This window comes from Pleurodeles waltl, chromosome 7, assembly GCF_031143425.1.
Source record: "Pleurodeles waltl isolate 20211129_DDA chromosome 7, aPleWal1.hap1.20221129, whole genome shotgun sequence".
Lineage (NCBI taxonomy): Eukaryota > Metazoa > Chordata > Amphibia > Caudata > Salamandridae > Pleurodeles > Pleurodeles waltl.
The window spans coordinates 182431769-182458129 of record NC_090446.1 but is presented as its reverse complement, the minus strand read 5'-3'; the positions used below and the strand labels follow the sequence as shown (position 1 = coordinate 182458129).

The following is a 26361-nucleotide window of genomic DNA, read 5'->3' as shown; positions in this document are numbered from 1 at the left end:
AACACATTTGTGGTTGAAGTGTGAGACACTGGCTAATTAGTGCCAGCTTTGGAAGATTTAAATAAGATATATCCAGATGTTGAAATGGAAGGAAATTATTTACTGAAGAACAAAATGTGTAAATATTTTTATGCACATATTTCCCTCCATTTGCAAAGACATTTTTTATTCACCTAGCATGCCACATACAGTAAAAACCCATAAATACATATCCATAAATTATTCATTATTGCCCAATTAAGGGAATGTTTACATAGTTTAATATCTTCAAAGATAGGAATGCCACTAATGGCTTATAGCAATTAGTAACATAATTTGCTTTTGGCTCCTAAAACATCAACACATTAATAAATACATTGTTCTCTAAAAGGTGTGTGGTTATTGGGGGTTCATAGCATCAGGGTATTGAAATAAGACTCCATTTTGTGGTACCATCTATCTAAGATTATTTTTTTTGTTAGCCGGATACAGAACTTTATTTCAGCCAGGAGTTTAGTAGGAAGAGTTATGTTCCCAAAGTATTTTATCATACAAAATGAAGGAAGTGAGGAAACATGGGTTTTCAAAACTCCAGCATCACTTAACAAGCAAATGTTGTTGGGCATACCTGTGTTTTCACCACTCTCTTATCTAGATGCACAGCGGAATGTGGTAAGTTGAGCTAGGTTCTCAGCATCCCTTATATTAGGGTGATAGGAAATCACAGCGAGAAGGAAGCCACAAATGAAAGATATGAACACGAAGGGTGAAAGAAGACAATGGCAGAGAAAAATGACACAAGAGGCACCTCTCCTCCTGCCAGGGATGCAGCAGGGACTGCACCTTTATAACAAGGGTCATCGGTGGGTCCCCAGGCCAGTGAGTGCTGCCAGCACAGGGATCATGCTGACTTTCTAGCAGAAGAAGATCTGGGCAATGGTCACAAGAAGCTTACTGCCCTTTCTGCATTGCAATGTGTTGTTTTCACCAGGTTTCTGTGAGCAGACCTCCAGTGGTGCGTACTGAGACTATTATGCATGTCTACAAGAGAATGTTAGGATGAAATTATCTGCACATGCTTGCTGCGCCACAGCCCATTTTCCAATCTTCTCCAGAAGTACCACTGTGAGCCAACTATTTGTTTCTACCAGTAACCTTGGGAAATAAGTGCCATAGCACAGGTGTCATGCACTACTCAGTTTCAGCAATGCTTCTATCTTCATCCATGTTAGTAGAGCATCACTGTATTGAACTGTCTGTGAGTGGTAAATCCTTGGCTTGGTGGGAAAGAGGAATACTTGTGGTCTCATGCAGGATCTAGCCCTAAATTAGCCAGTAGAGCCTAGAGTACAGTGGACAGGTGGTCAATGAAGAATTCTTTGTATTTGGTTATTGGCCACCAAGCCAATTTTAGCTTGTGAGAAGATCCACCTGGACGCTTCCTTCTATAAGCCTGACTCAATGTAGGCACTCAACATTCATATGTTCCTCCTCCAGGGCACAGTGAGGCGATGATCCTCATTAGCATGCAGAATCCTCTTGCTCAGGCAAGTGACTTTCTTTCCCAACTTCCTGCTCCCCATAGCTCTCTTGGACAGGATTCCCTGGGGGAACAAATACTGCTGTCTCTTCTGCCTCCTCCTCTGGCTGGTTAGTTCTATCCTGTTTTGGGATAAGGAGAATTAGTGCAAAGAATAAATCTTAGCAAAAACTGTGGAGGACAGAGGGCAAAGTTCATCAACTAAATCAGGAAACAGCAGAGCAGTGGAAAGGAAACTTCTGAAAAATGCCACTGCCACTGATAGAGCATGGAGTCATATAACAAGAGGGTAGAATCACAGGGAAAAGCGCAGTGTCACAGGAAACAGTGTAGCATCATAGGAAACAGAGTGCAGTGTCACAAGAAAACAGCATCATATCCATAGTCCAATGTGTCACAAAAGAATGAGAGGGAGTGGCCAAAGGTAAAGGCACAGATTTTTGGAAAAGTGCCATGTAGCATCGAAACGGTGCACAGGGAAACGAGCAAAGCGCCACAGGGAACAAGCACTGCAAAGCCAATGGGTATGGGTTTAAGGTGCTAATGTATTAGGCATTGGCACATTGACCCACGAGAGGCAACAAGCAGAAGTGGAGAGAGACGGCTATAAAGTAATCCCTCATGCAGATCAATGCAAAAACTTGAGTGGCAGAAGAAAGATACAATCAAACAGCCCATCTTATCAGGTAGGAGATGAATACTCCAATGAACTCAACCAAGATGTGAATGACAAAGTCTCATGCCAATTGGTGAAAGAGGCTGGACAAATGGAGTGAATGGTTGATAGAGGTAGAGCCAAAGCCCACTTAACTTATATTATTAGCAAAAGATCTGTTTGAAAACTGAGATGTCAAAAGCCTGACCTGCACAATCACTGTGAAATTCAAAGGACCAAGGGTGAAATGAAGACTAGAAAAAAGGGCAGTGCCAAGGGAAAAAGGTTTATTTGACACAGGACGAGATACAAGGTGACGAAAAAAGAGCAGTGACATAAGGAAAGAAGAGAACAGAGTCACAGAGGAAAACTCACAAGGTCCATAGAAAAGAGAAAAGTCACAAGCGAAAGGGCACAAGACAGAAAAACGAGCATACCAGGAAAGGGGGCACAAGCTAAAGGAATAACAGTGCAGCATCACTGGACAAGGGCACCAGATAAAGAGGAACAGCACAGCATCCCAAGAAAAAAGTACACTTGGCCGAGAGGACATAGTACAGTGTCACAGCAGAATATGCTCAAGGTCAGATGAAAATAATATAATATTGCAGGGCAAATGACAGAAGGACACCATCGTTAAAAGCAAAATGGAAGAACTTGTGGTAACAACTTGTAGGGTCGCAGTAATATAAAGGGAAGGGGAAATGGGCTAAAAAAGAGGATATCAAATAAATATTTACCTGAGGCATATCCAGCACTTGGTCAGTCTGATTCTCCTGTGTAATATGAAGGTAGTCATAGGATTACAAAGGATCTTCAGTAAGGGATAGAATAGAGGCACTGATCACAGGTAATGAAGCTGAAATCACTGGACAGAACGCAGTGTTGACAGAAGGGGTGTCAGGAAAGAAATCAGAAAGGGAACAGGAGGAATAGAGGGCACGGGAGAGACTCTCGGGGGCCACATGAGAGAAAGCAGCGATCCAGTAAGAGAGAGAGGCTCACAGGATAGAGGGTACGGGAGAAAGCATGAGCAAAGAAACATGAAGCTACCCGAGATAAAGTAGTTTCAAAAATGAGAAAGCAAGCGGCTATCAATCAATCACTGCATTTGTAAAGCGCGCTACATACCCGCGAGGGTCTCAAGGCGTTGGGGAGGGGGGGGTGCTACTGGTCGAAGAGCCAGGTCTTGAGGAGTCTTCTGAAGGCCAGCAGGTCCTGGGTCTGTCGTAGGATGGTGGGGAGAGTGTTCCAGGTCTTGGCGGCAAGGTGGGAGAAGGATCTGCCGCCGGCGGTGGTTTTTCGGATGCGGGGGACTGTGGCGAGGGCGAGGTTGGCTGAGCGGAGGCATCGGGTGGAGGTGTGGAAGCTGAGTCGGTTGTTGAGGTGGGTGGGTCCGGTGTTGTGCAGTGCTTTGTGTGCGTGGATCAGGAGCTTGAAGGTGATCCTTTTGTTGACGGGGAGCCAGTGCAGGCCTCTCAGGTGGAGTGTGATGTGGCTGCGGCGGGGGACATCGAGGATGAGTCGGGCCGAGGCGTTCTGGATGCGTTGGAGTCGTCTCAGGAGCTTGTTTGTAATTCCTGAGTAGAGGGCGTTCCGTAGTCGAGTCTGTTGGTGATGACGGCCTTGGTAACGGTTTTTCTCGTGTCGAGGGGGATCCATTTGAAGATCCTGCAGAGCATACAGAGGGTATTGAAGCAGGACGCGGAGACGGCGTTGACTTGCCTGGTCATGGAGAGAGTGGAGTCGAGGATGACCCCTAGGTTGCGTGCGTGGTCCGTGGGTTCCGGGGCTGTGCCTAGTGACGTGGGCCACCAAGAGTCATCCCAGGCTGATGGGGTGGGTCCGAGAATGAGGACCTCCGTCTTGTCTGAGTTCAGCTTCAGTCTGCTGTCCTTCATCCAGTCAGCTACGGCCTTCATTCCTCGGTGGAGGTTGGCTTTGGCGGTGTGGGGATCTTCAGTGAGGGATATGATCAGCTGGGTGTCGTCGGCGTAGGAGATGATGTTGAGGTTGTGTTGTCGTGCGACGTGGGCGAGGGGGGCCATGTAGATATTGAACAGTGTTGGGCTGAGGGAGGATCCCTGTGGGACGCCGCAGATGATCTCAGTGGTTTTGGAGCGGAAGGGTGGGAGGCGGACGCTCTGGGTTCTGCCGGAGAGGAAGGATGTGGTCCAGGCCAGGGCCTTCTCTTGGATACCGGCGTCATGGAGGCGTGCTGATAGGGTGCAGTGGCAGACCGTGTCAAAGGCTGCTGATAGGTCCAGGAGGATGAGGGCGGCTGTTTCTCCTTTGTCCATCAGGGTCCGGATGTCGTCAGTGGCGGGGATGAGGGCGGTCTCGGTGCTGTGGTTACTGCGAAAACCGGATTGGGAAGGGTCCAGGATGTTGTTGACTTCGAAGTAGCAGGTCAGCTGTTTGTTGACAATCTTCTCGGTCACTTTTGCCGGGAAAGGGAGCAGGGAGATGGGCCGGAAGTTCTTGAGGTCCTTGGGGTCCGCCTTGGGCTTCTTCAGAAGGGCGTTGATCTCGGCGTGCTTCCAGCTTTCTGGGAAGGTTGCTGTCTCGAAGGAACAGTTGATTGTTTTTCGGAGGTGGGGCGCGATGGCTGCGCTGGCTTTGTTGAAGACGTGGTGAGGGCAGGGGTCCGATGGGGATCCGGAGTGGATGGAGTTCATGGTTTTGATGGTGTCTTCGTCGCTGACGCTGGACCAGACAGTCAGGCGACTAGTGCGAGTGGTATTCGCAGGGGTGGTGGGCTCGGTGGTGGGTGCGGGGGGGTCGGGTTGAAGCTGTCGTGGATGTCGGTGATCTTGCGGTGAAAGAAGGTGGCCAGGGAGTCGCACAGGTCTTGAGATGGCGGGATGTCGTTGGTGATGGAGCTGGGGTTGGAGAGTTCTTTCACAATGCTGAAGAGCTCTTTGGTAATGTGTGCGTTGTTGTCTAGGCGGTCCTTGAAAGCGGTCTTCTTGGTGGTCCTGATGAGTTGGTGATGTCTGCGGGTGGCGCTCTTGAGGGCTGTGTGGTTGTCTGGTGTTCGGTCGTGTAGCCATTTCTTCTCCAGCTTCCGACAGGTGTGCTTGGAGATCCGGAGGTCCTCAGTGAACCAGACGGCTTTCTTGTTGGTGTGGTTGGTTGTAAAGGTCTTGAGAGGGGCGAGGGTGTTGGCGCAGTCGTTGATCCACTGTGTGAGGTTGGTCGCGGCGGTGTCTGGGTCGGTGGGGTCAGTGGGTGGTCTCAGGGCGAGGGCGGTAGTCAGTTGGTCCTCAGTGACCTTGCCCCAGCAGCGGCGTGGTAGCTGTTGGGTGAGGTGGTGTGTGGTGGGTTTTCTGAAGGTGAAGTGGACACATCTGTGGTCGGTCCAGTGTGGTTCGGTGGTGTGGTTGAAGGAGACGTGGGGGCTTGTGGAGAAGATGGGGTCGAGCGTGTGTCCAGCGGCGTGAGTGGGTGTCGTTACGAGCTGTTTGAGTCCGAGGTTGGCGAGGTTGTCGATCAGGGCGGTGGAGTTGGCGTCGTTGTTGTTCTCGAGGTGGAAGTTCAGGTCCCCGAGGAGGATGTAGTCCGTGGAAGCGAGGGCGTGGGTGCTGATGAGGTCGGCGATGGTGTCACTGAACTGTGGCCGGGGTCCGGGAGGTCTGTAGATGAGAGTTCCTCTGAGGGTGGTGTTGGGGTCGGTGTGGATCTGGAAGTGCATGTGCTCGGCGGTGGTGAGGGTGTCATCGGTGTTCGTTGAGATTTTGATGGAGTCTTTGTGGATGATGGCGATTCCTCCTCCCACTCCATTGGTGCGGTCTCTGCGGGAGATCTTGTAGCCCTGTGGGATGGCTATGGCAATGTCTGGTGCTGAGGTGGCGTTCAGCCAGGTCTCCGTCAGGATGGCGACGTTGGGGGCGGTGGAGTCTAGGAGGTCCCAAAGTTCGACGGCGTGCTTGCGAGCGGAGTGGGTGTTGAGGAGGATGCAGCGGAGGTGGTTGGGTTCTCTGGCTGGTGGTGTGGAGGGTTGGATGCTGGTGAATCTGCAGTTCCGGCAGGTGAAAGGCCCCTGGGTGCGTTTCGGGGTGGCCCGGTAGCAGGGGTGGTCTTGTCTGGTGTTGAGTGCGTGGAGGGTGCTTGGTCGTAGTGCAGTCCGGCGATGCGGGGTGCAGGTTCCAGGGGTTCTGGTGTTGGGTGCGGTCCAGGCGCGGACAGGCACAGACGGGCTTGCCTTAGGCGCGCCTTCGGTGCGCCAGCGGCGCGCCAGCTTCGCGGCCTCCATATGAGGGCAGAGGGAGGGAGGAGCAGCTGGGAGGTGGGAGCGGGGCGGCCAATGGGAGTGAAGGGGGCGGGGCAGCAGGGGCTCAGCAGCAAGGGAAAAACCCGGGGAGAAACCCGGGGGAAAACCCGGGGAAAAAACGGCGGGAAAAGACGGCGGGAGAGGGACAACAGAGCACAGGGGTACAGAAAGCAAAACACAGGGGCACAGAATGAAAAAACGAAGTGGCACAGAAGCCAAGCGCAGGGGTACAGAAAAAAGGGAGCGAGTAGTCAGGCGGCAAAAGTGGCAACGGAGGTTCAACCCACAGGGGGCTGCTTGGCAGATGGGGGGACCGACCTGCCTGGTGACAGGGTCAAAGGTCGCTCTCTACCACCGCTTCGCGGCCTCCATATGAGGGCAGAGGGAGGGAGGAGCACGGAAAGCGGGGGCTTAAGGGCTTAAATCAAGGTGTACCAGGAACACAAGCATTGGCAAAACCAGAGGGTCTGTTGTTGTCCGCCAGCCTTTCGGCTTTGTCAATCCGTTTTTTTTATCATGTTTTTTGCAAAGCTTTATTGTTGTGGAAGCTGATCTAAAACAAAATTAAAACAATGGCTAAAAGAAGAAAAAAAAATTGTCTCAAAAACACACGCACTGCCATACTAGTCGCAGCCACTTAAGGTAAATACTTTGTGTGTGGAACACGTTCCTGGTGAAGGGGCAGAATGTCATCAGGCCCAGTAAACATAGCCTGTGGCTGAAGCAGGCTGCCCCTCTGCCCCGTACTGTATGCTGCAGCAGGCGAATAAAAATGTGAATAACACAATTACAGACCAAGGGATAAAATTGGCCGACTGAAAGAGCCTGTGAGTATATTTTACACATGCTTTTACTAAAATCAAAAGGTAACACCAGACCTAAGAACTAAAAACAAAGTATAAGAAGAGAGAAAAAGAGCATGCAAGGCAGAACGCAAAGAAATCATAGGAATTAAAAAGCAAGGGCAACAGGAGACAAAGCAAGGGACAGTAGATAAGTAAAGAAGTCAAAGGGAAGAAAACAGGTGCATTATATTAAAGCAAGCGTTGACTTGTGAAAGTATGAGAATGTATCCAGCTGAGGGCTGTAATTACAGCACAAAAGGGAGGAGTCAAAAGAGGGGAGAGAGTGATAAAAGAGAAAGCAAGGTGGGACATCAGATAGATCATACGTCACAAGACACAGACAACCAGCAAGTGGGATCACAAGAGAGAGAACAGAGTTCAGAGTGAAGAATCTGTGTTGCTGGGCAGATTACATGGTGATGCTTGGCAGACATCTTGTTCCTGAGTGGCTTAGTTAAAATTCAGTTATGTACAATGTGCTGTGCTGCAAACATTGGGCCAGATTTACTAAGCTCTTGTATTGACCTTGTGTCATCCAAGGGAACGCAAGGGCTTACGTGAGATTTTCTGAGCCATGCACAGCTATTGCACATGCTTTGCATGGCTCAGTAAATCCACAGGAAAGCAAAGTAGCACAAATCGCTGACTTGCGTTACTTTGCATTGGAAGGGCATTCCATGAGTGCAGCAAAGGCGTTCCCATGCATCCTCCAATTGACTTTGATGCAATCCCAAATTTACTACGGGTAGTAAACATGGGATTGTGTCAAAATGGTAGGCCTTCCAAACAGAGGTGTAACAAAGAGAAATATCTTCATTTCTCCTTGTTATTTCCTATTCTACATGTGTTGCATTCTGTAGCCCTCCTAGAAAGTGGAAATGCCTCCAAGTATTGTTTTTGTGCAGGAACGTGTTCCTTTTTGCACAAAAACAATCCTGCCTGTAATGCTGGCACCCTTGCACCATGGCGCATAGCTACCCAGCACTCAGGGAGCCAGCGCAGGGAGAAAGCAGGCATGCGTCATATCCTAGTAGATATAGCACATTCCTGCTCTCTCCCTGTCACGCAGCACAGTGCAGCAATTTGTCTCGCTGCATTGCGCTTCTTTACATTTTGATAAATCTGTGCCATAACCACTAACAGATACAGAGGGAACCAGTAAGTAATGGAGGCCCACACAGCAGATCAAGAAGATCCTGAAGAAGTAACTTAAAAGCCACGTAAAGTATGAATGATTTGATCAAGTATTAACAAGTAATTACGCTAATTGAGACCGAAAGTGTCCGAGTCCCCTCCGACGGTTAAATTTTATACCCAGGGATTTCAGGAGACCACAGCTCTATCTTGGGAACATACATAAGGTCTTATTCCAAAGATATGTTTAAGTGAGGCCAACCAAGTTTCTTGAGCCCCATTCATAATGGGCTGGATTTGGAAATCCGTGGGCAGATTAACTGATTCTGTTGTCCATGATTAAGTAATGCTGAATATAGCTGGCCAGGCACAAACAGAAGTATCTTCCTTAGTTACTGAAGTTTAAAGAGGGAGCCCATGGTTCTTGCTGCTACTGGTCAGAAAAATGATAGGTAAAAAAGGAGGAAGATAATTTAACAATCATACTATGAAAGGTTGCAAGAACCGAAGAAGTACAGCACCTTTATTGACCGAGTGAGTCTAAGCCACTTATCGTCCACCACTAGATGCTCCTGATTGGTGGAATAGAAGGGACTAACATCATAATTGATATTGGTTGCAGGTTTCATATTGATCTTTGCTAACCCATCTCCTATTGGTTGGCAGGAGTCATTGTGACAGGCAGGGTGCCTGTCAATTTATTTTGATTTCTCCACTAATTTTGAAAGGATGCTTATTATTGATTAGTTTGGGTTCTGCCAGTAAATGGTGGGGCAATTATTATTGACAGGCAGGGTGAATGCTTCTAGTCGGTGGATGCTGTTACTGACCTGCATAGATCACACTGTTGATTCTAAATGGGCTTTTTAATGAATGACAACGTGTAGGGTTCAGTTTGGTGGGGGACTTGCTAATGATTGTCAGGGCATTTGCTGATAGGTACGACTTGGCACTGGCTGGTGTGGAAATGAGTCTACATATACTGTATACTGGCACTTCTTAAGACCACTTACCGGGTTCTTCATGGTTTTCGCCATGCATTGCCCTGAAAAAGAAAAATAGTGAAAAGTAACCATCAAGGATACTTTGAATACATTCCCTAACAGGTGACAAATCCCAGCCGCTGGTGAGCATCCTGTGACCCAAATTCATCAGTGCATGTGGTTAAAAGGCAAAATAATTTGGCAGTTGGGCAACTGACTTATCCAGGGGTCTAAGTAATTGGGAGAGAAAGAAAGCAAATTAACTGGGTTTTAGGTTATTGATGGTAGTGAGTGATTAACTGTAGTGTATTCATACTTTAATAATTGAATCGATTGCCAAAGCACCTACCAAAAAACGAAGGCCTTGATTTCCAAAGGTTTTGCATCGTGTATGTAATTTTTTAGTGCACAGCGACACAAAAACATTTTTGGTATTTACAAAGAAATGCAACTGGCTATTTTTGCTGTTTATTTAAAGAAAATCAACACAACGCTCCCGTGCATAACTTTGCAATAGGGAGGTGTTCCACGGGAGGTGCATGGGCGTGCCCGCACACCCATTAATGGATTTTGATACAAACCCATATCTACAAAGACTTTTAGACACGCATTTGGGCAAAAATGGTGTGCCTGCCTACGGCTGGTATAACAAGCAGAAATGTATTTATTTACTGTATTACTTGCCCTTGAGTGCATAATGCATTCTGCAGCACACATACAAAAAGGAAATAGCCTCAAAGGATAGTTTTTGTGAAGGAAGGTACCCCTTCCTGCACAAAAACTATCCTGACCACAACACAGATACCTCAGCATTGTAGCACAAGGGTGCCCGCATTGGCCCTAGACAGCACAAAGTGCACCAGTGCATGGAGAGTGCAGAACTGCACCATTTCTTTCAGGATATAGCACAGTTCTGCTTTCTCCAAGTGATACAACAGTGCAGCGCTGCAACTTTGTTTGCTGCTCTGAGTTGCATAATTTATTTGTAAATCTAACCCTAAATTCGGTTTGGCAAAGACATACTTGTTGGGGTGGGTGTTAACCAATCAAATGTGAATCTTTCCATTTCAGCATCTAAAACTCCAATTTCTTCTAAAAATAAATATATCGAATTAGTGCACAATTGTGTTGGTATTTTTCTTAACAATGCGTGTGAGTGCGTCCCAAATAAGACCGTTTACATTTATCCAGCCACAACTGCTGTGTGCAGCGCGGAGCCGTCCGAAACGAGTGGAGGCTTGCGGCTCCTCCTCTCCCTTAAAGCCGCGGCGGGAGCAGAAAGAGCGGCACGCGTGCGGCGACGGCAGCGGCCAGATCCAGCGGCCTGACTGCGGGACCCAGTGAGCCTGTGAGGCACTGGGGGTCCTGGAGGGACCTCTCCCCAGCGGGCGCTTTATTTAATTAAATCCGGAGGAGCGGGCGCGGCCCTGTCTTCACTGGGGCCGGCCCGGGAACGCTGACTTGGGCCCGAGTGGAGCACCGGGGAGCCACGGCGGGCACAACTGCTGTGTGCAGCGCGGAGCCGTCCGAAACGAGTGGAGGCTTGCGGCTCCAGCTCCCCAGCGGGCGCTTTATTTAATTAAATCCGGAGGAGCGGGCGCGGCCCTGTCTTCACTGGGGCCGGCCCGGGAACGCTGACTTGGGCCCGAGTGGAGGACCGGGGAGCCGCGGCGGCAGAGCAGCCGGCAGGCCCCCCAGAGATCACCTGTGGGGTCGCTGGGAGGGGGTGCGAGACCCCCTACTTCACGCCTCAGGAGAGGCGCAGTCAGCATGGAGCTCCTGATTGGGGGCCAACAAGGAAGAACCATGGATTTCCCGGACATCCTGGGGCATCGCCGGCCACTGAGTGTCGGCATTGGGCAAGTGCGGGAGAACGGCCACGGGTGCAGAAGAACCGCTGGAGAAGGGGTGGGTGCCCCGAGCGGGGGGACGGCCAGACCCCAGCTGTGGCGCACGCCTGACTCCGGCTGGTGGGGCGAGCCCCGATAGCGGGAGCTGGCAGAGGAGCCAGTACAGCCACAGGTGGCAATCGGCCACGATCGGCTACAGTAGAGCCCCCTGTCCCTCGAACTGAACACCGGGTGCGGGCGGTGGAGCGCCTGGAGCTCGGCCTGCGGCGCCTGCGAACAGAAGTCAAAGCTGCGGAGACCGAACAAGGGGGCAGACTCAGTGACGATTCATACGGTAATTCGCGGGTCGATTGCCGGACCCCCCCAGGGTACACCCCCTTGTTGGACCGATGCCCCCTAAGGGCCGAAACAAGAGCAGAGCCATGGACCCCCTGACACCGCCCGGGGATGGTGAAGTGGACTCGTTGAACCAATCACATACCAAAGTTCAAGACACCCTAAACAAGATACTGGGGGCCATAGAGGACACAAAGTCAACATTGCAACGAGACATCAACCAAGTCGCGATTGAGGTGGGACTCCTGAGAGCTGAACATCATAAACTGGCTGACAGAGTCAAAGAAACGGAAACCACGCTGGCGGACATCGCACCGAGGCAGAAAGACATGGCGGCGGAAGTAACCTCCCTGTCCGACAGAGTTGCAAGACTTGAACAACGTGCGGAAGATGAGGAGGGGAGAAACAGGAGGAACAACGTACACCTGGTGGGCCTCCCCGAAGGGACCGAAGATGTGAACATGGTGGAATTCCTGGAGAAATGGATGAGCACGGTGGTTGCACCGGGATGCCTGACTCCCTACTACACGCTGGAACGGCCCACCGCGTAACGTTGAGTCCTCTTGCTCCTGGCAGACCCCCCCATGCTGTAATCGCTAAACTTCTGCACTACAAGGACAGGGACATTCTCCTACAGAAAGCCAGAGAGTTGGGCCCGTTTAAAGTAGCAAATGGGGAAGTGACATTATTCCCGGACTTCACTCTGGAGGTCCAGAACAGACGAGCCTCATTCCTAGCGGTAAAAAGAGCATTACGAGATGAGGGGATTCAGTACTCGCTCCTATACCCAGCAAGCCTGAGAGTGATCGTAGAGGGAAAGACCACATTCTTCCAATCCCCGGAGGAGGCATGGGATTGGCTCGAGAGGCACAGGTCCCAAACGATGCGACCTGCGCACGTGAACACTGGAGCGAGAGGGACCCGCCGTACCCCGAGGGGGAAGAGGTCCAGAGATCGTCCACGGCTGGCTCCAACGAAACGCAGAGAGAAACGGGCAGAAGGGCGGCCCTGGAGGCGGCGGCCCGAGTGGGGGGTGAGGTGTCCCCCCGTGAGGGCTCAGAAGAAGAGTCCGACAACACAATGGTGTCCTCTGCCGGAGACTCGGGGAGCCCGTCTCGAGCACCGAAGGTGACCCCGCAGACAGCCGACGAACTCGGATAGCCCGGCCGTGTGGAGGCGCCCGGAGACATGGCACGCTGAATGAACGAGAGGCCCCTCCGGACCTGGCCGCTCCCCCTGACCTTATCTCTCGCCTGTCTGGCTTGGCTGGCGAGTACTGCAGTTATATGTTTGGAAAAGTTGCATTATTGCACAGTTAACTGGGCAACCTATAGTTCCGGAGGTGCCCTGGGGCTGGGGAGTTTGGGTTTACAGTTAAGAGTTAAATCGACAGCATGGGTAGTGAAATCTGACCACAATACAGGAACGAGCACAGGAGGGGGTCAATTAGAATCCCGGGCGCACCAGGCCCCCAATTGTCAGGCTCTAAGAACAAAATGGCAGACTACAATTTCATAACCTGGAATGTCAGGGGGATGGGCACTCCGGCCAAAAGACATAGAATACTATCATTCCTAAAGAGAAGGGGGGTGCAGGTAGCAATGTTACAGGAGACCCACCTGGCCCCGGGAGAGGGAGAGAAACTAAGGCAGAGGTGGAGGGGGCAGGTGTTTGCTACGGAGTATTCAGCTTATGCAAGGGGCGTACTGATATGGATCAGAGCGGGAGTCCCTCTGACAATTGAAGCCTCAAACATAGACAAAGAGGGCAGGTTTGTGATACTAGAAGGGAAGCTACATGGGACTCCATTAGTCATGAGTTGCATCTATGCCCCTAATCAAGACCAGGTTTCATTCATGACGGGCTTATCACGACACCTCACCTGCCAACACACAGGGGAGGTACTAATAGGAGGGGACTTCAACGCAGTACTAGATATAAACTTGGATAGGTCCACCCCGCCACTACTAGGAGCAACATCAATTAAGATAGCACAAAGCCTGACCGAGTGGCTGAACGCATGGGGATTAGTGGATGTCTGGCGGGTGCAGCACCCGACCGTCAGGGACTACTCGTATTACTCGGGCCTCCACCGGGTGCACACCAGAATTGACAGGATGGCCTGCACCCCGGGTCTGGCTCGAGGTGTGACACATTCTGAATACCTCGCCTGCACAATTTCGGATCATAATCCATTACTGTTGACCTTGAGGGTGTCACAGGACAGACCCCCCATACCATCATGGAGGCTGGCCCCCGCTGCACTTGAAGATCAGGCGTACAGAGAGGCGCTGCGAAGCCATCTTTCAGAACACATCGAAATTAACAAGGGATCCACCCCCTCCAGGGCAGTGGAGTGGGAGACACTCAAGGTGGTGACGAGGGGTTTCTGCCTCTGGCAGTCGGCGGGGGTGAGGAAAACGCTAGAAAAGGAGCTTACTGCCCTAGAGAAGGTCATACACAAGGGGGAACTAAGACAGGGCCTTGTAGCACAAGGGGATGAAGAATATAGCCGTGCCCGCAGGGAACACTCCCAGGCTGAAGAAAAGCTCAGATGTCATAACACGCAAAAATACCTGGCATCCCTACAATCAGAGGAGGGGAGGTCGGGTAAGCTTCTAGCATGGCTGGTGCACCCGGGTGGGGACAGTGAACCCATCACAAGTGTATTGGACAGAGAGGGAAATCGCAGACTTAGCCCAGGCCTCATCAATGACGCATTCAGAGATTATTACACGCACCTGTATAGGAGACCTGGCAACCTGGAGCCAGCGACATTTGACAATTATTTGCTGCAGACCCCGCTCCAGGTACTGAGACTAGAGGACAGGGACAACCTAGGGGGGTCGGTGACCGCGGAAGAGATTAATGACACCATAGCACAGCTGTCCCCCGGGAAGACCCCTGGCACAGACGGTCTTCCTATGGATTTCTACAAAAAATATAAATCCTTGCTAGTTCCCAGTTTGGCGGAGATGTACGTGGAAGCAGTACAGAGCAGAGAGTTGCCAGGCATGCTGCGCGAGGCACTGGTAGTGCCACTCCCTAAGACTACCAACAAGGAAGCCTCGGTGGCCGACTTCCGCCCGTTATCAATGCTGAACAGCGACTTAAAGATCCTCAGCAGGATCTTGGCCGACCGACTGCTTCTCCATATGCCCATGCTGATACATGCTGACCAAAATGGCTTCATTCCTGGTCGCAGCACCTCCTTGAATCTTAGACGTATTTTCTCCATCTTACACATGCCCAAAGAATTGAAACCGCCGGCGGGGTTCCTGTTGGCGGTGGATTTCGAGAAGGCTTTTGATTCGATTAGGTGGGACTACCTGAGGTCGGTGATGTTGAAAATGGGCCTGGGGGAGAACTGGGTAAGATGGGTGGACCTACTGTACTTGTCCCCACTGGCAAGAGTGAAGACGGGCAGAACAATCTCCAGAACATACCCGGTGTTTCGCGGAACCAGACAGGGGTGCCGCCTTTCCCCACTTCTGTTTGCCCTGGCGATTGAGCCCCTTGCGGCCGATTGCAGGGGGAGGGAACGGGAAGGGGGGTGGTATGGGGGCCAACTGAACACATTGTCTCCCTGTACGCTGACGACATACTAATTTATCTTAAGGACGGTGCTAATGGTCTCCCCTGGGCCCTAAGGGTTTTAGAGGACTTCGGTGAAGTTTCTGGACTGCGCCTAAACCGCGGCAAAACGTATGTGTTTCCCTTGACACCTGGTTGCGCACGTCCAGCAACATGCCCGTCAGATGTGAACTGGGCCCCACGGACCTTCAAGTACCTGGGTATTCAGATATTCCACGAGTTGGCAGATCTCAGAGAGGGTAATCTTGGCAGGGCGCTTCGATCCCTGAGGTCCTCGGTTGGGTTCTGGCTCTCTCTGAAGTTATCAGTAATGGCCAGAGTGGCGCTGTCCAAAATGATTATGCTTCCCCGACTCCTCTACTAATTTGTTAACTTACTACTGCTGATCCCCCCATCATGGTTCCGTGACTTGAACATGCTGCTAAGGGAACTAATTTGGGACGATGGTCGTAGACGCACTGCACTTACGACCCTCTGTAGACCGACCCATATGGGAGGACTGGGTGCCCCTGACTTTGAGGCTTATTACTTGGCATTCCAATTACAGTGGGTGTCCAGCTGGCTGGCGGGCAGAGGACACCTGGACCTATGTACAGCCCAGGGGATAATGGATACGGCATGGATTGTGGCACGTATGACAGACAGGAAAATAGCCCTACCTGGAAACAACATAATGATGAGTGTCGCATTGGCATACTTGAAGAGGTGTACGAAAAGAGTAGGAGTGGGCCCCCCTTATTCTCCGGCTTTACCGCTTTCGGCACTGGCTCTGGAGTCTGGGGGGAAGGGATAGGGAAATCTGGGGCTTGGCCCATGGACGAGAGCAGGGATTGAGACAGTGGGTGGGCTCTTTGAGGGGGGAGTACTGAGGGGATTCTCTGACCTATCGGAAGTGGGTGTTCCCCGGGGTCAGTTCCTGCTCTTCGGGAGGCTGATTCAAACTCTGAAGTACCACTGGTGCATGATAAATGCGGAGCCCACAGCCCATGGGGTACTGCACCTCCTGCTGACATCGGGAGAGGAACCCCATCTGGTAGCCAAAATCTACCGTATTAGATCCTTTGCAACCCTTGAGGGAGCGGTGGCGAGGCACGATCGGGCGGGAACTTTCTGACTCAGAATGGAACAAAGCACTGGCTTACCCCCGGGTGATTTCTCGTAACGCACGGTTAAGATACATCCAATACAATTACCTACACAGGACGTACCTCACACCACACCGACTATTCCGAATATACGGGGGGCCCCCAGGACATACCTGAGATGCTGGGGGGGAGAAGCGGACTTTGACCATGTGGTGTGGGGGTGCTCAGTTCTCCAGGGTGGTTGGAGGGAGGTACTGGCTGTCCTATCTCAGTTATTTGGAGCGGAGATGCGGCCCACCCCGGACCTGTGCTTATTGGGTCTCAGGCCGACTGTGTTAAAGGGGAAAGTAAGAGGGCGTTTCCTGGACCTAACTCTGGCCCTTTATAAAAGACTGATCTCAAAGGGCTGGAGGGCCTCCGTCCACCCCTCGCTGGCTGACTGGAAAAGGGATGTTACGAAATGGTCCAGGGCTGAACTGCAAGTTCTGAAGGCTAAGGAGGCCAAGGGCATCCGACAGGTTCCTATTGCCCCGGCCTGGGAAGACCTAGTGACGAACTGGGATGGGCTATCCAAGAGAGCAGCAAACACCGAAGTAGGAGTGGGAGAGGGTTAACACATTCTACGAGGTAGACCCGAGGAGGAAGTTCCTAAGTGGTGCTCTAGGTTGTCCGAACTGATATACTGTATGGTCTGCATAGAGGAACGCGAAATAGAGACAAACGAGCCGCCATCTGCCACAATACCACAAGTGATGGGGGATGGAGTGAGTGGACTGCTATCCCCCTCATACACTGGTGCACCCCGGGCATGGACTTTTCATTTATGTTGCTATGACTTAGTTCCTTAAATGTTATCAGCCACAAATCTCACCCACACAATGCTATAAAGCTGTCCTTCTGTTTAGTTTATATACCCTTTTCCCCTCCCCCCTTTCCCTTTCCATCTTTTTTCTTCTTTTCTTTTCCTTTATATCGTTCTTTTCTTCCTTATGTTTTCTCCTCCAAGTTATAGCTTAGAACGAGTTTAGGCTTATTGTTTATATGCATGACACAAATTAATACGGCAGGACAACGGAGAACACAGCACAGCTTGTCAATAGGGTTAGATCACGAGAGTTAAGGTCCGACGAACGCATAAATGATAATGGGAGTACCAAAGAAATATACAAGGAAGCACAAGGAATGTATACCACAAATGCGGTTTGTTTAATGATCATGTATAACGAGCGCAAAAGATTACCTTGAATAGACATACAAATGTAAAACAACAAAATGTTAATATAAATATTATTTTTTTTTAAACTCCAGGAGTGGTAAAGGTATCCCCAAGCTGCATAGCTTAGTCCATAAAAGATCTCTGTCTACTTTATCGAAAGCCGTGGAGAAGTCTATGAAAGCGGCATAAACAACCCCACCTCTCAGTTTTACATATTATTCAGTAATAGTTTGCAGCACCAAGATGTTATCTAGAGTACTATGTTTGCGCCTGAATCCAGATTGTTCCAAGGGGATGATGTTATTCTCCTCCGCCCAAGACATAAGTCTAGAAAGTAGGCATTTGGTAAAAACTTTTCCCACCGCATCAAGGAGGGCAATCTGGCGATAATTGCCAGGACAAGATCGATCACCCTTTTTTAATAAGGGTACAATTATACTGCTGACCGACGAGGGAGGAATAAACCTGGAATGGAAACATCTACTAAAGACCACATGTAAGATTTTAGACCAAGAGCTCCTATCCTGTTTAATAACTGATAAAGGAAGTTCATCTGGCCCCATTGCAGCGGAGGGGCGCATCTCACCGATAGCACAGTCAATCTCTTTTATTGATGGGGGAGGAAAAGAGAGAGTTCCTGGAATTTCTGGAAGCCGGAAAGTTACGACCCCATTTGAAGCGTACAGGGAGGAGATGAAATCTAACCATCAGGCTTCAGAGATTGCAACGGGGGGGCGAATTCTAGACCCACAACCTTGACCCACTAATGCCCAGAAACGCTTAGCCTGGCCCTTTGTAGCAGCTTCCCAGAGCTTAATCCAAAGCCTGTCCCCCGCTTCTTTTGCAAGACAGATCTTCATCCGCTTCTTTCTCCTTTTTAATAGAGCAACCCTGATTTTCCTCTCCTCAGAAAAAACTAGAAACTGGGCCCTGACCATGTTATTTATTTCTCTGTTTAGGTCAAGCAATGCACGGGGAATAGCTTTCCGGGCTACTTTATGTCCACCAGACAAGTTGTTAGCCACCAATTGCATCAGGAGATCAGAGAAGTATTGCAACTCCATTCCCTCCCAACTAGTCAGGTTAGCAACTACAGGTGCTAAAATCTCAGTGACACCCGCCATCCTCTTAAAATTCCATTGGGTCCTTCTAGTCTTATTAGAAAAATTCTGGGTAAACCCACCAGAGTTCCATGAGTCTAGTGACAATATGGAGGTTTCTAGAGTAATAGAAAGCAGGCTATGATCGCTATAGGGAGAACATAATAGCTTAAGATCTTCCAATAGACAATAAGAGGAATAACCAAGTACTAGGTAGTCCAGAATGGCCCTTCCCCACAGAGAAATATGTGTGAAGGAGGCAGGGTAGTCCGAAGTGGACCTACCATTAGCAATAATACAGTCTTTTTTTTAAGAAGGTCTGAGGAGAAGTTTACCTCTTTTGTTTGTTTTAATTAGAGGGGGGAAAACACAATCTGGGATACGCAGCGCTGTTTCTCTCCCTACATCGCGCACTTGACATAAGGCAAAATTGGAAACTTTGCAATTTAAGTCTCCCATTAGTGCTATCAGTGGAGGGAACTCAGTATCTAAGGAGTCCTCAATAAAGACAAAGACCCTTTCTAACAAAGAGTCATATACGGCCTCTGGGGGCACATAAGCATTAATTAGAAGCAGTGAATTAGGACCTGGCGTTATGTTATGCAGATGGATCGTAAGTGCCATAAAGAGGTTGCTGGGATCTTTATAGCAGGAATAATCCCAATTGAGAGAGTTGGACAGTAGACAAGCTACCCCCCCTTAGCATGACCTCTTTGAGACGAAGAGGCCTTACAATCGACTACAGAATAGTTGTCCCACAATAGATCCGTGTCTGCCCAAGTCTCCTGGAGACAAATTAAATACGGTTTAAGTGTACTGAGGTAAGATAGTTTTTCCATGCTAAATTTTACACCGGCAGCATTCCAGGAAATGATTTTTAAACATCTATTAGGAAGAAGGTTGGAGTGAGTCCCTGGACCCCCGTTCTTGCACAAGGGCTCCTGAGAGCCAACCCCAATCATCCAGGGCGTAGGTGGCTAGAAGATTCGGAGCGTGTTGTGGCTCCCGCAATAGCACCTGTCTATCCTTCCCTATCAAGGATACTTTGAGGGCCTGTAGATCTAATCTAGACCTGTATAAGGGAAAATCAGTGCCTTTGAAGTAGACCGGGGATTGGGGTATCACAGGGCTTTTAGTCACAATCTTTTCCCCTCCGAAAGCGGGGTAGGGTGAGAGTGGGATTACATCAATCCCCCGACACTGCAGAAAGTCAGCGTGAGAGAGGACCAGGTTCGCCGCGTACAGGGAGCGAAAGGCGACCCTAGCCCTGAGACCACCACTAACCATTCGTAGGGAAACAAAGTCAATATCGTAGCTGGCGATGTGTTCCAGAAAGGTGGATTCAGAAAAGCATCTTAACAAGGTGGACCTATTAAGAATTAAATCGGCATCAAAAATGGGAAAAAAGTCAACAATCAGAGAATCCGTGTTATAGCTTGTAGAGGGAGCTCCTTCCCTAGGCAACGAGATAGAGGGTTCAATAGGGATGGTCTCCCGTCTAGAGGGCAAAAATGGGGAAACAGTTGGGTTCAGAGCTGGAATGGAAGAGAGGTTGGTTGAATGCATGCTTACGGGACCCCTTTTAGTGGAGTTGGGCCTACGTGGAGGGGGCGGACTAGGCTGCATCGCGTGTGGCTCTATGTGGGTTCGGGGGGAGATTGTCCCATCAATTATCACTTCGGGGAACAATACTTTCCTTCTCTTTTTCCTGCTGATCCGTCGGTTTCGTTTCTTCGATCTCTTAGGTTTTTTCCCACCTTTGGCGACGGTTCCCTGCTCAGGTACTTCTACCGGGGATAGCAAGGAGGGGGAGATTGTTGGCCCATTTTTTTGATTGACTGCTCTTTCAAAGATGGGGAACACCTTCGCAGGGAGCTGATGGCAATGTGCCAAGTGATTGCCTTTCAGTGCGGGAGAGTCAAAGATAAATCGAATGAAGTCCACAGGGCTAGCCGGTAGTGGCTTTACATCGCTAGGACGAATGCCTTGAAAACTCCCCGCTTGGGTGCCTACATCCATGAACGTGCGCCTTTTTTGTGGCGCCCTGGGGGGAGCCCGGAGGGCCCTCTGGTCGACAAGAGACTGCCTAGGAGCAACGTTAGGTTGAGTCGGGTCGAGAGATACAGCCTCCTTTTGGTCTTTAGTAATCTCCGCTAAAATTGCTGTAACAGAGTCAAGGATACAGTCTGAGCCCCCTACGGATTTCTCCAAGAGCTTTAGAATAGAAACAAGGAGATTTTCCAAGTTGAACAAAGAAGCTGAGAGCTTAACCTCCGATTCCAGAGGAGGAGTGGGCTGAATTCCACTGATATCCAGGGCCGGCGACACAGACAAATGAGATTGAATGTATAATGAGTCTTGTAACGACGGAGTACTGTTAAACAGCTCCAGACCAGTAGGGGTCAGAAGGCCCTTGGACCCAGAGATCGCTGGCGGACTCAAGGATTCTTTTACCTGGGGGCCGTATCTCTGAAATAAATCTCGGTCCATGGCCGGCAGAGTGAAGTCACAGGGTCCGATAGCAATAGACGCTGAAGAAGTGATGGCAGCACTTTCCTGAGAGTTTTTTGGATCCTGGTCAGCTTTGGAAGGGGAACCGACTGACCAGGCAGAAGAGAGTGAGGGAAAGTACAGCGGCCCGACTGGCTCCAAGAGGGCCGGACAGATCCAGTAGGCTCGGCAAGGGGGGCAATGGGGCCCTGCTCCAAGATCCCAGCTCCTCTTCTCTGGCTTGCTTCCGCCAGAGATGGCTCGCTTGATAGCCCCCCTGAGGACTCCCTAGGAGGACCTCCAAGGGACTCTGAGTCCGGGGATGCGATGGAAATAGCTTCACCTTTAGATTCCGGCAATGAGGGGTTCTCTTTACCCCAGAAGGAAAGAAGATGCTTCTGCGGTTGTCCCTTCAGGAAGAGAGCCGAGTTGGTTTTGTTCCGCATGGGGTTAGATTTGGTTTTCAAACAAGATCTTCCTGGGAGAAGGCGACCTGAACGGAGCTTCTTCAAGGTCATAGTGAAGAGTACCCACAGTCAGGACGCAAGGAGGTTAATGCAGCTGACTTACGATTGAACATGGCACGAAAGGGCAGACTCGCTCTTTACAAATTTCACCCACTTTTTCTCCAGCTGACCCAGACAAGGACAGCTTAATGGGCATCCAGCGCCGATCTGCAATAGCCTCCAGCTGCCCATAGTTCCTCGATGAACTGTGTTCCTTGGCTCACCGCTGCCTAGTCCGCGTCAGCGAGGGACAGTCCGCGGAAAGCGAAGAGCAGTGCCCGCTAGGCTCTGGCCTAGCCCCCCTCGCGATAACGTTGGAATCCGCGAGAGAGGCCGCGGGAAAGGTGGCTCCTCAAGGTGGCCCAGGCGGGAGGAGTGCTCTGCTAACTGCTACGGCGAAGAGGCGGACCCAAGGCGCTAACCCGACAGAGCCTCAATCCGCCTCCCAATGATGTGGGCGAAAACAAGCGTGCCGCGTGGAGAGTCGGGAGCCTGATAAAACAATGAGAAAGGTCCTCAACTGGACTGGTGCGCGGGGTGTACTAGTAGCAACGACTGGGGGACAGATAACTTTCCGGCAGGAACGACCAACGACAGGCGATGCGATGCAATACGATACGCCGGACGGCGGGCACTTCCCAGCCCTTCCAGCCGGCTTGCGGCCCTGCTTGCGTTCCTCATGCTCCTCTCCGCTCTCGCCACTCGCCTGCTCAGCTGTGAGCCACCCGGCGCTGCTGACATCCAGTGAAGTGTCAGCCCTTTCACACACAGCACTTACGAATGCCTGCTACTGTTATAAATCAGAAAATATGTCTATGTATCTCAGCATAAACCTTATTGTCTTTTAGGTTCCAGGCGAACAATCCTCACTTTTCTGCCGCTTCTGGAAGCCTCTGCACACCTCCGCTTGCCACCGTCGCTTCCGTTGGAATTTTCTGGTGGCTGATGTCGGTGTGGAGCGTCGTCTTCTGTCCCCTTCCCAGAGTTATTCCTTCTAGGAACTCAGGGGTCTCACTGGTTTCGGCCACCTCCGTCCCCCACCTCTTCCCCCAGCCGAGGCAATGCGGGTGTGGGTGCGGGTACTGGAGCGGATTGGAGCACAGCGCAAAGGGCTGGGGCCAGGCTACTCACCCGCCATCGCCGACCGCAAATGGTGGGCCAAATCATCAGAAGGAGGCACGAGCCAGGCCAGAGCCGAGCTGCTCCCCCTCTACCTCTGATCCAAAAACGCTGAGTTTGCCAGGAGTGCCGAGAGCGCCGATTTTCCGTCCGCCGTATTACGATCTCGATAGGATATAATAGGATCGCAATACGGCGGTCGGGATATCCATCACTAGTGGTGGCTGGTGACTGAAAGCAGTTGTGGGGCAAAAATACAAGACGGAATTGCACCTTGTGAGAGAGCCTCCCTACCCACGTATTTCCATTCACCTACTCACCCACTGCCTTTGGTCACCTACCCATTTACCCATCCACATTGTCATCCACTGCCATTCACACAACTCTTATACACAGACACCTACATTTTCTCAGCCACTCTGTCAAGCCCTGCAAACACATTCAAACAAACACACATTGCCTCACCCATCCAGTATCCGGCAGTTTCAGTGATAAAAGGTACACGTTTATTTGAGCTGCAGATTACATGTTTAATATGACATATCACGTCATTAGTCTGCAGAAGAAATAAAACAATAACTAGCCATGATAAATTACTGGAACCATTGCTGACTTTGAGAGACGAAATCACCTACAGAGGCAGTGATAGGAGAGGAGAGCTGAGAGAACAGATTTTTTTCTTATTGTCTGTAAAAAAGATAGAGCTCCAACTTTCTTGTGTGCAGGGTTGTCTTTGGTATATTTATGACTTGAGGTCTTCAGGTCACACTCCTGTCTCCCAGAGAGCCCTGGATGGAGTATTTATTGTTTTTATTCCATTTCTCTGCCACAGGCTGCTTGTAATGCAGGAAAAGGGGATTTTCTTTGCGCAATGCCACATTCTTTTAATAAGATGTGACCTCTGGTACGTAGAGCCTTCTGATCACACCCCACCATTTGAGTTAATAGGAAAGGGTGGAGAATAATATTGGAGTGACATGAAGTTTTCAGAACCCCGGGCTGAACAAAAAACGTTCCAGGCTGTTTACTATCAGGGCTTCTGGTGGAGGAGGAGATAAGCCAGGGACGTCACTGCGTGGGCAAGCCCCATCAGCCCTGCTGTGCAGCTTTCAGCCACATACTGACGCAGGCGCAGTGGGGCTTTTCAAAGTGTACAACTTTCACTCGGGAAATGTTGTGCAGAAAATGTTTTACTTTCATCATGTAATTAAATATATGCTTCACTAAAGAGGTCAGAAAAGGCTCGGGCGCAGCCCCTTAGCCCTTGAACACCAGCCGCCCCTGTCCGTCACTTAATTGACGGAGTAGCGCTGTCGCCAAGATCATATTCAAGCCCTTAGAGTTAGGCTGTAACAGAGAAGTCTCCCTCTTATGGAGCAAACGTAATGTCAGGGACAATACATTAATGGCATTTCCTTCATCAAAGCAATGCTTTAATCTCCCAATTTAGCACCTCCGCCTGAATCGCAGGACTTAAACACCCAACTTTAATGTTCTTTAAGGCTCTCATTGCAATCAGGAGCCTACAGGAATTTGCCACAAATCAGAATTACATTTTGTGGGGGTAAAACTGAGGCCCCTCCTTAACCCACTCAAAGTATGCCAGGAAAAAACAGGCAGAATTTGTTCAGGGGAAATTGCCCCACATTCTGAGTTTTGCACCCAGAATGGCGGAAAACATGTAATATTACTGAGAGCTCAATTTGTAAATAAAATATGTGACGGTGCTGAAAGCTCTCTTCAGAAACACACATCTGCTCCAATTAAATGTGTGAGCACGGAATACTAAGGCAACATAATCCTCAAGCCAACTCGGGCCTCTTTAATCCATTTACAGCCAGGCCCTGCCCTTTCAGCTCAGGCCCAGAATTTTTTGTTTGGGAGGGCAATAGGAAGCATGAAGATGAATGGGTACCGGCCAAAAAACAACAAAGTATTTAATGATCTAATATTTTATGTATTGGCATCTCTCAGCTTTATGACATTTTTTTTGATAACCAACCTTATTGTTTTACTTGCACAATAATGTGTTGCAGTGCAGATTAAAGCAACTCGCAGTGTTACAATATTTCAAGTGTCCATTGTAGTCTAATTTTGTCATGCCAAGGATCAACAGGTAGCCTCACCACACCAATGCTCACACACAAGATAAACATTCACACTTCAGGTCATGTAGTCCCCAGCCATTTGGACCAAACCGTATCGTACTTTTTCGGGCAGTCCCAGGATCTGGGTACACCGGCCACTCCAGCTGAGCACACCAGTCCATCCCAACTTCTGTTTTGACAATGAAGGAGGAGTGCTCATCACCCACTACGCATAAATATCTATTTTGGCTATTTGCAGTGTCATGTCCAGTAATGTTCTTAGCACCCATGAACTACCAACTCCTTCTATCACCCCCCAAAAGGACCATCAATGGAGAGGGCTCCAGGGCAAGCTCCAACACAGTGGAGAGTTCATTCAGGATTTGCGTCCAATATCATGTAATGATGGGGCAAGACCAAACTACGTGGGAAAAGTAAGGAGGTGAGTGGGAACAGCTTTTACATTGAGGGTTAGGTCTTAGCCCAGGCTGGTGAAATCTGGTGGGGATTAGATATGCGCAGTGTAAGTAATATGTTTGTACCAAGTGTAATCTGGCAGAGATTATAATAGCACGGGGTGCCTTCAAAGCATCCCTTCAGTCCTCGTCCTCCATCGGTCCGATCCAGGTTTCCCAGCAGGAGCCTAAGGGTTGGAGAGATGGAGAGGCATTCAGTACAAGGAGGGAGCAGTATATCTGTGATACCCCCCTGCGCCCAGTGCCGCCATCATTGTCTTGGCCTCCATGGGACCGAATTCAGGTATAGGGGTATCACTGGGAATGTGTGCCTTCAGTGCATGTCTCAGCTGTAAGAATTTGTGAAATTGCGTCTTGGCCAACGGGTATGTCTGCTGGAGCTTTTGAAAGGACAGCATGGGAGTACCCTCCCAGATGTCACCTACCAGCGTAAGGCTACAGCCAATGCTTTAAATGGGCCGGTACTGTCCGTTCTGAGTACCAGCACTTTTTTTTTTTGAGAGGTGGAGTACTGGCACATCTCCAGAAAACCATAATACTTTTAACTGGAGAGTACCGGCACTTCTCAGCAACAAGCAGGTACTCTGTCACAGAGTACCTGCACTTTAATTTTTCCATTTCAAGCACTGGCTACAGCATCCCCGTGTGATAATCCCTCTGGGGCTGCTACTTCACGCAGCTCTGTGCCTCGTCATAGAGGAGTGTGCTGGGTGATTTGGACCCACCATCCCATATGGCTTTGGGCTGAGCACCACCTGCTGAGGACCTGGCTCATTACTTCTGGAATGGTCTTGGGGATGGGACTACCGACCAGCATATCGATGATGCATGAGAACGCCATCATTGAGAGCTCTAGACGTAGGCCAGATCGTCCCAACCCCTCGTAAGCCAATCATTGATGATTAGTACCTGGATAGCCAAGTGAAAGAAGTACAGGTTGGACATGCCTAGACCACCCTCATATGTACCTCGTTGACATGTATGCCAGGAGAGGCGTCGACTGCTGTTATGCCAGATGAATGCACGGGCAACTGTGTCCACCTCTCTGAACCACTGAGGTGGAAGTTGAATGAGGAGATTTTGAAGGATATAA

The 26361-nt window shown here is 50.1% G+C and overlaps 1 protein-coding gene across 2 annotated transcripts in view; it reads right to left on the bottom strand.

Moving 5' to 3' along the window:
* Positions 1-219: 219 nt before the first annotated feature.
* The window catches only part of CD40 (CD40 molecule), a 114446-nt gene continuing 88304 nt past the window's right edge, over positions 220-26361 (bottom strand). The window contains exons 8-10 of one of the 2 annotated variants that reach the window (XM_069243532.1): positions 9440-9471; positions 2915-2950; positions 220-1641 (exon numbers count right to left, since the gene is read on the bottom strand). In XM_069243532.1, coding sequence (XP_069099633.1) covers positions 1501-1641; positions 2915-2950; positions 9440-9471 — 209 coding nt within the window. In that variant the 3' untranslated portion in view covers positions 220-1500. The remainder of the gene's footprint in view (positions 1642-2914; positions 2951-9439; positions 9472-26361) is intronic. The other variant, XM_069243531.1, reaches the window with a different exon arrangement.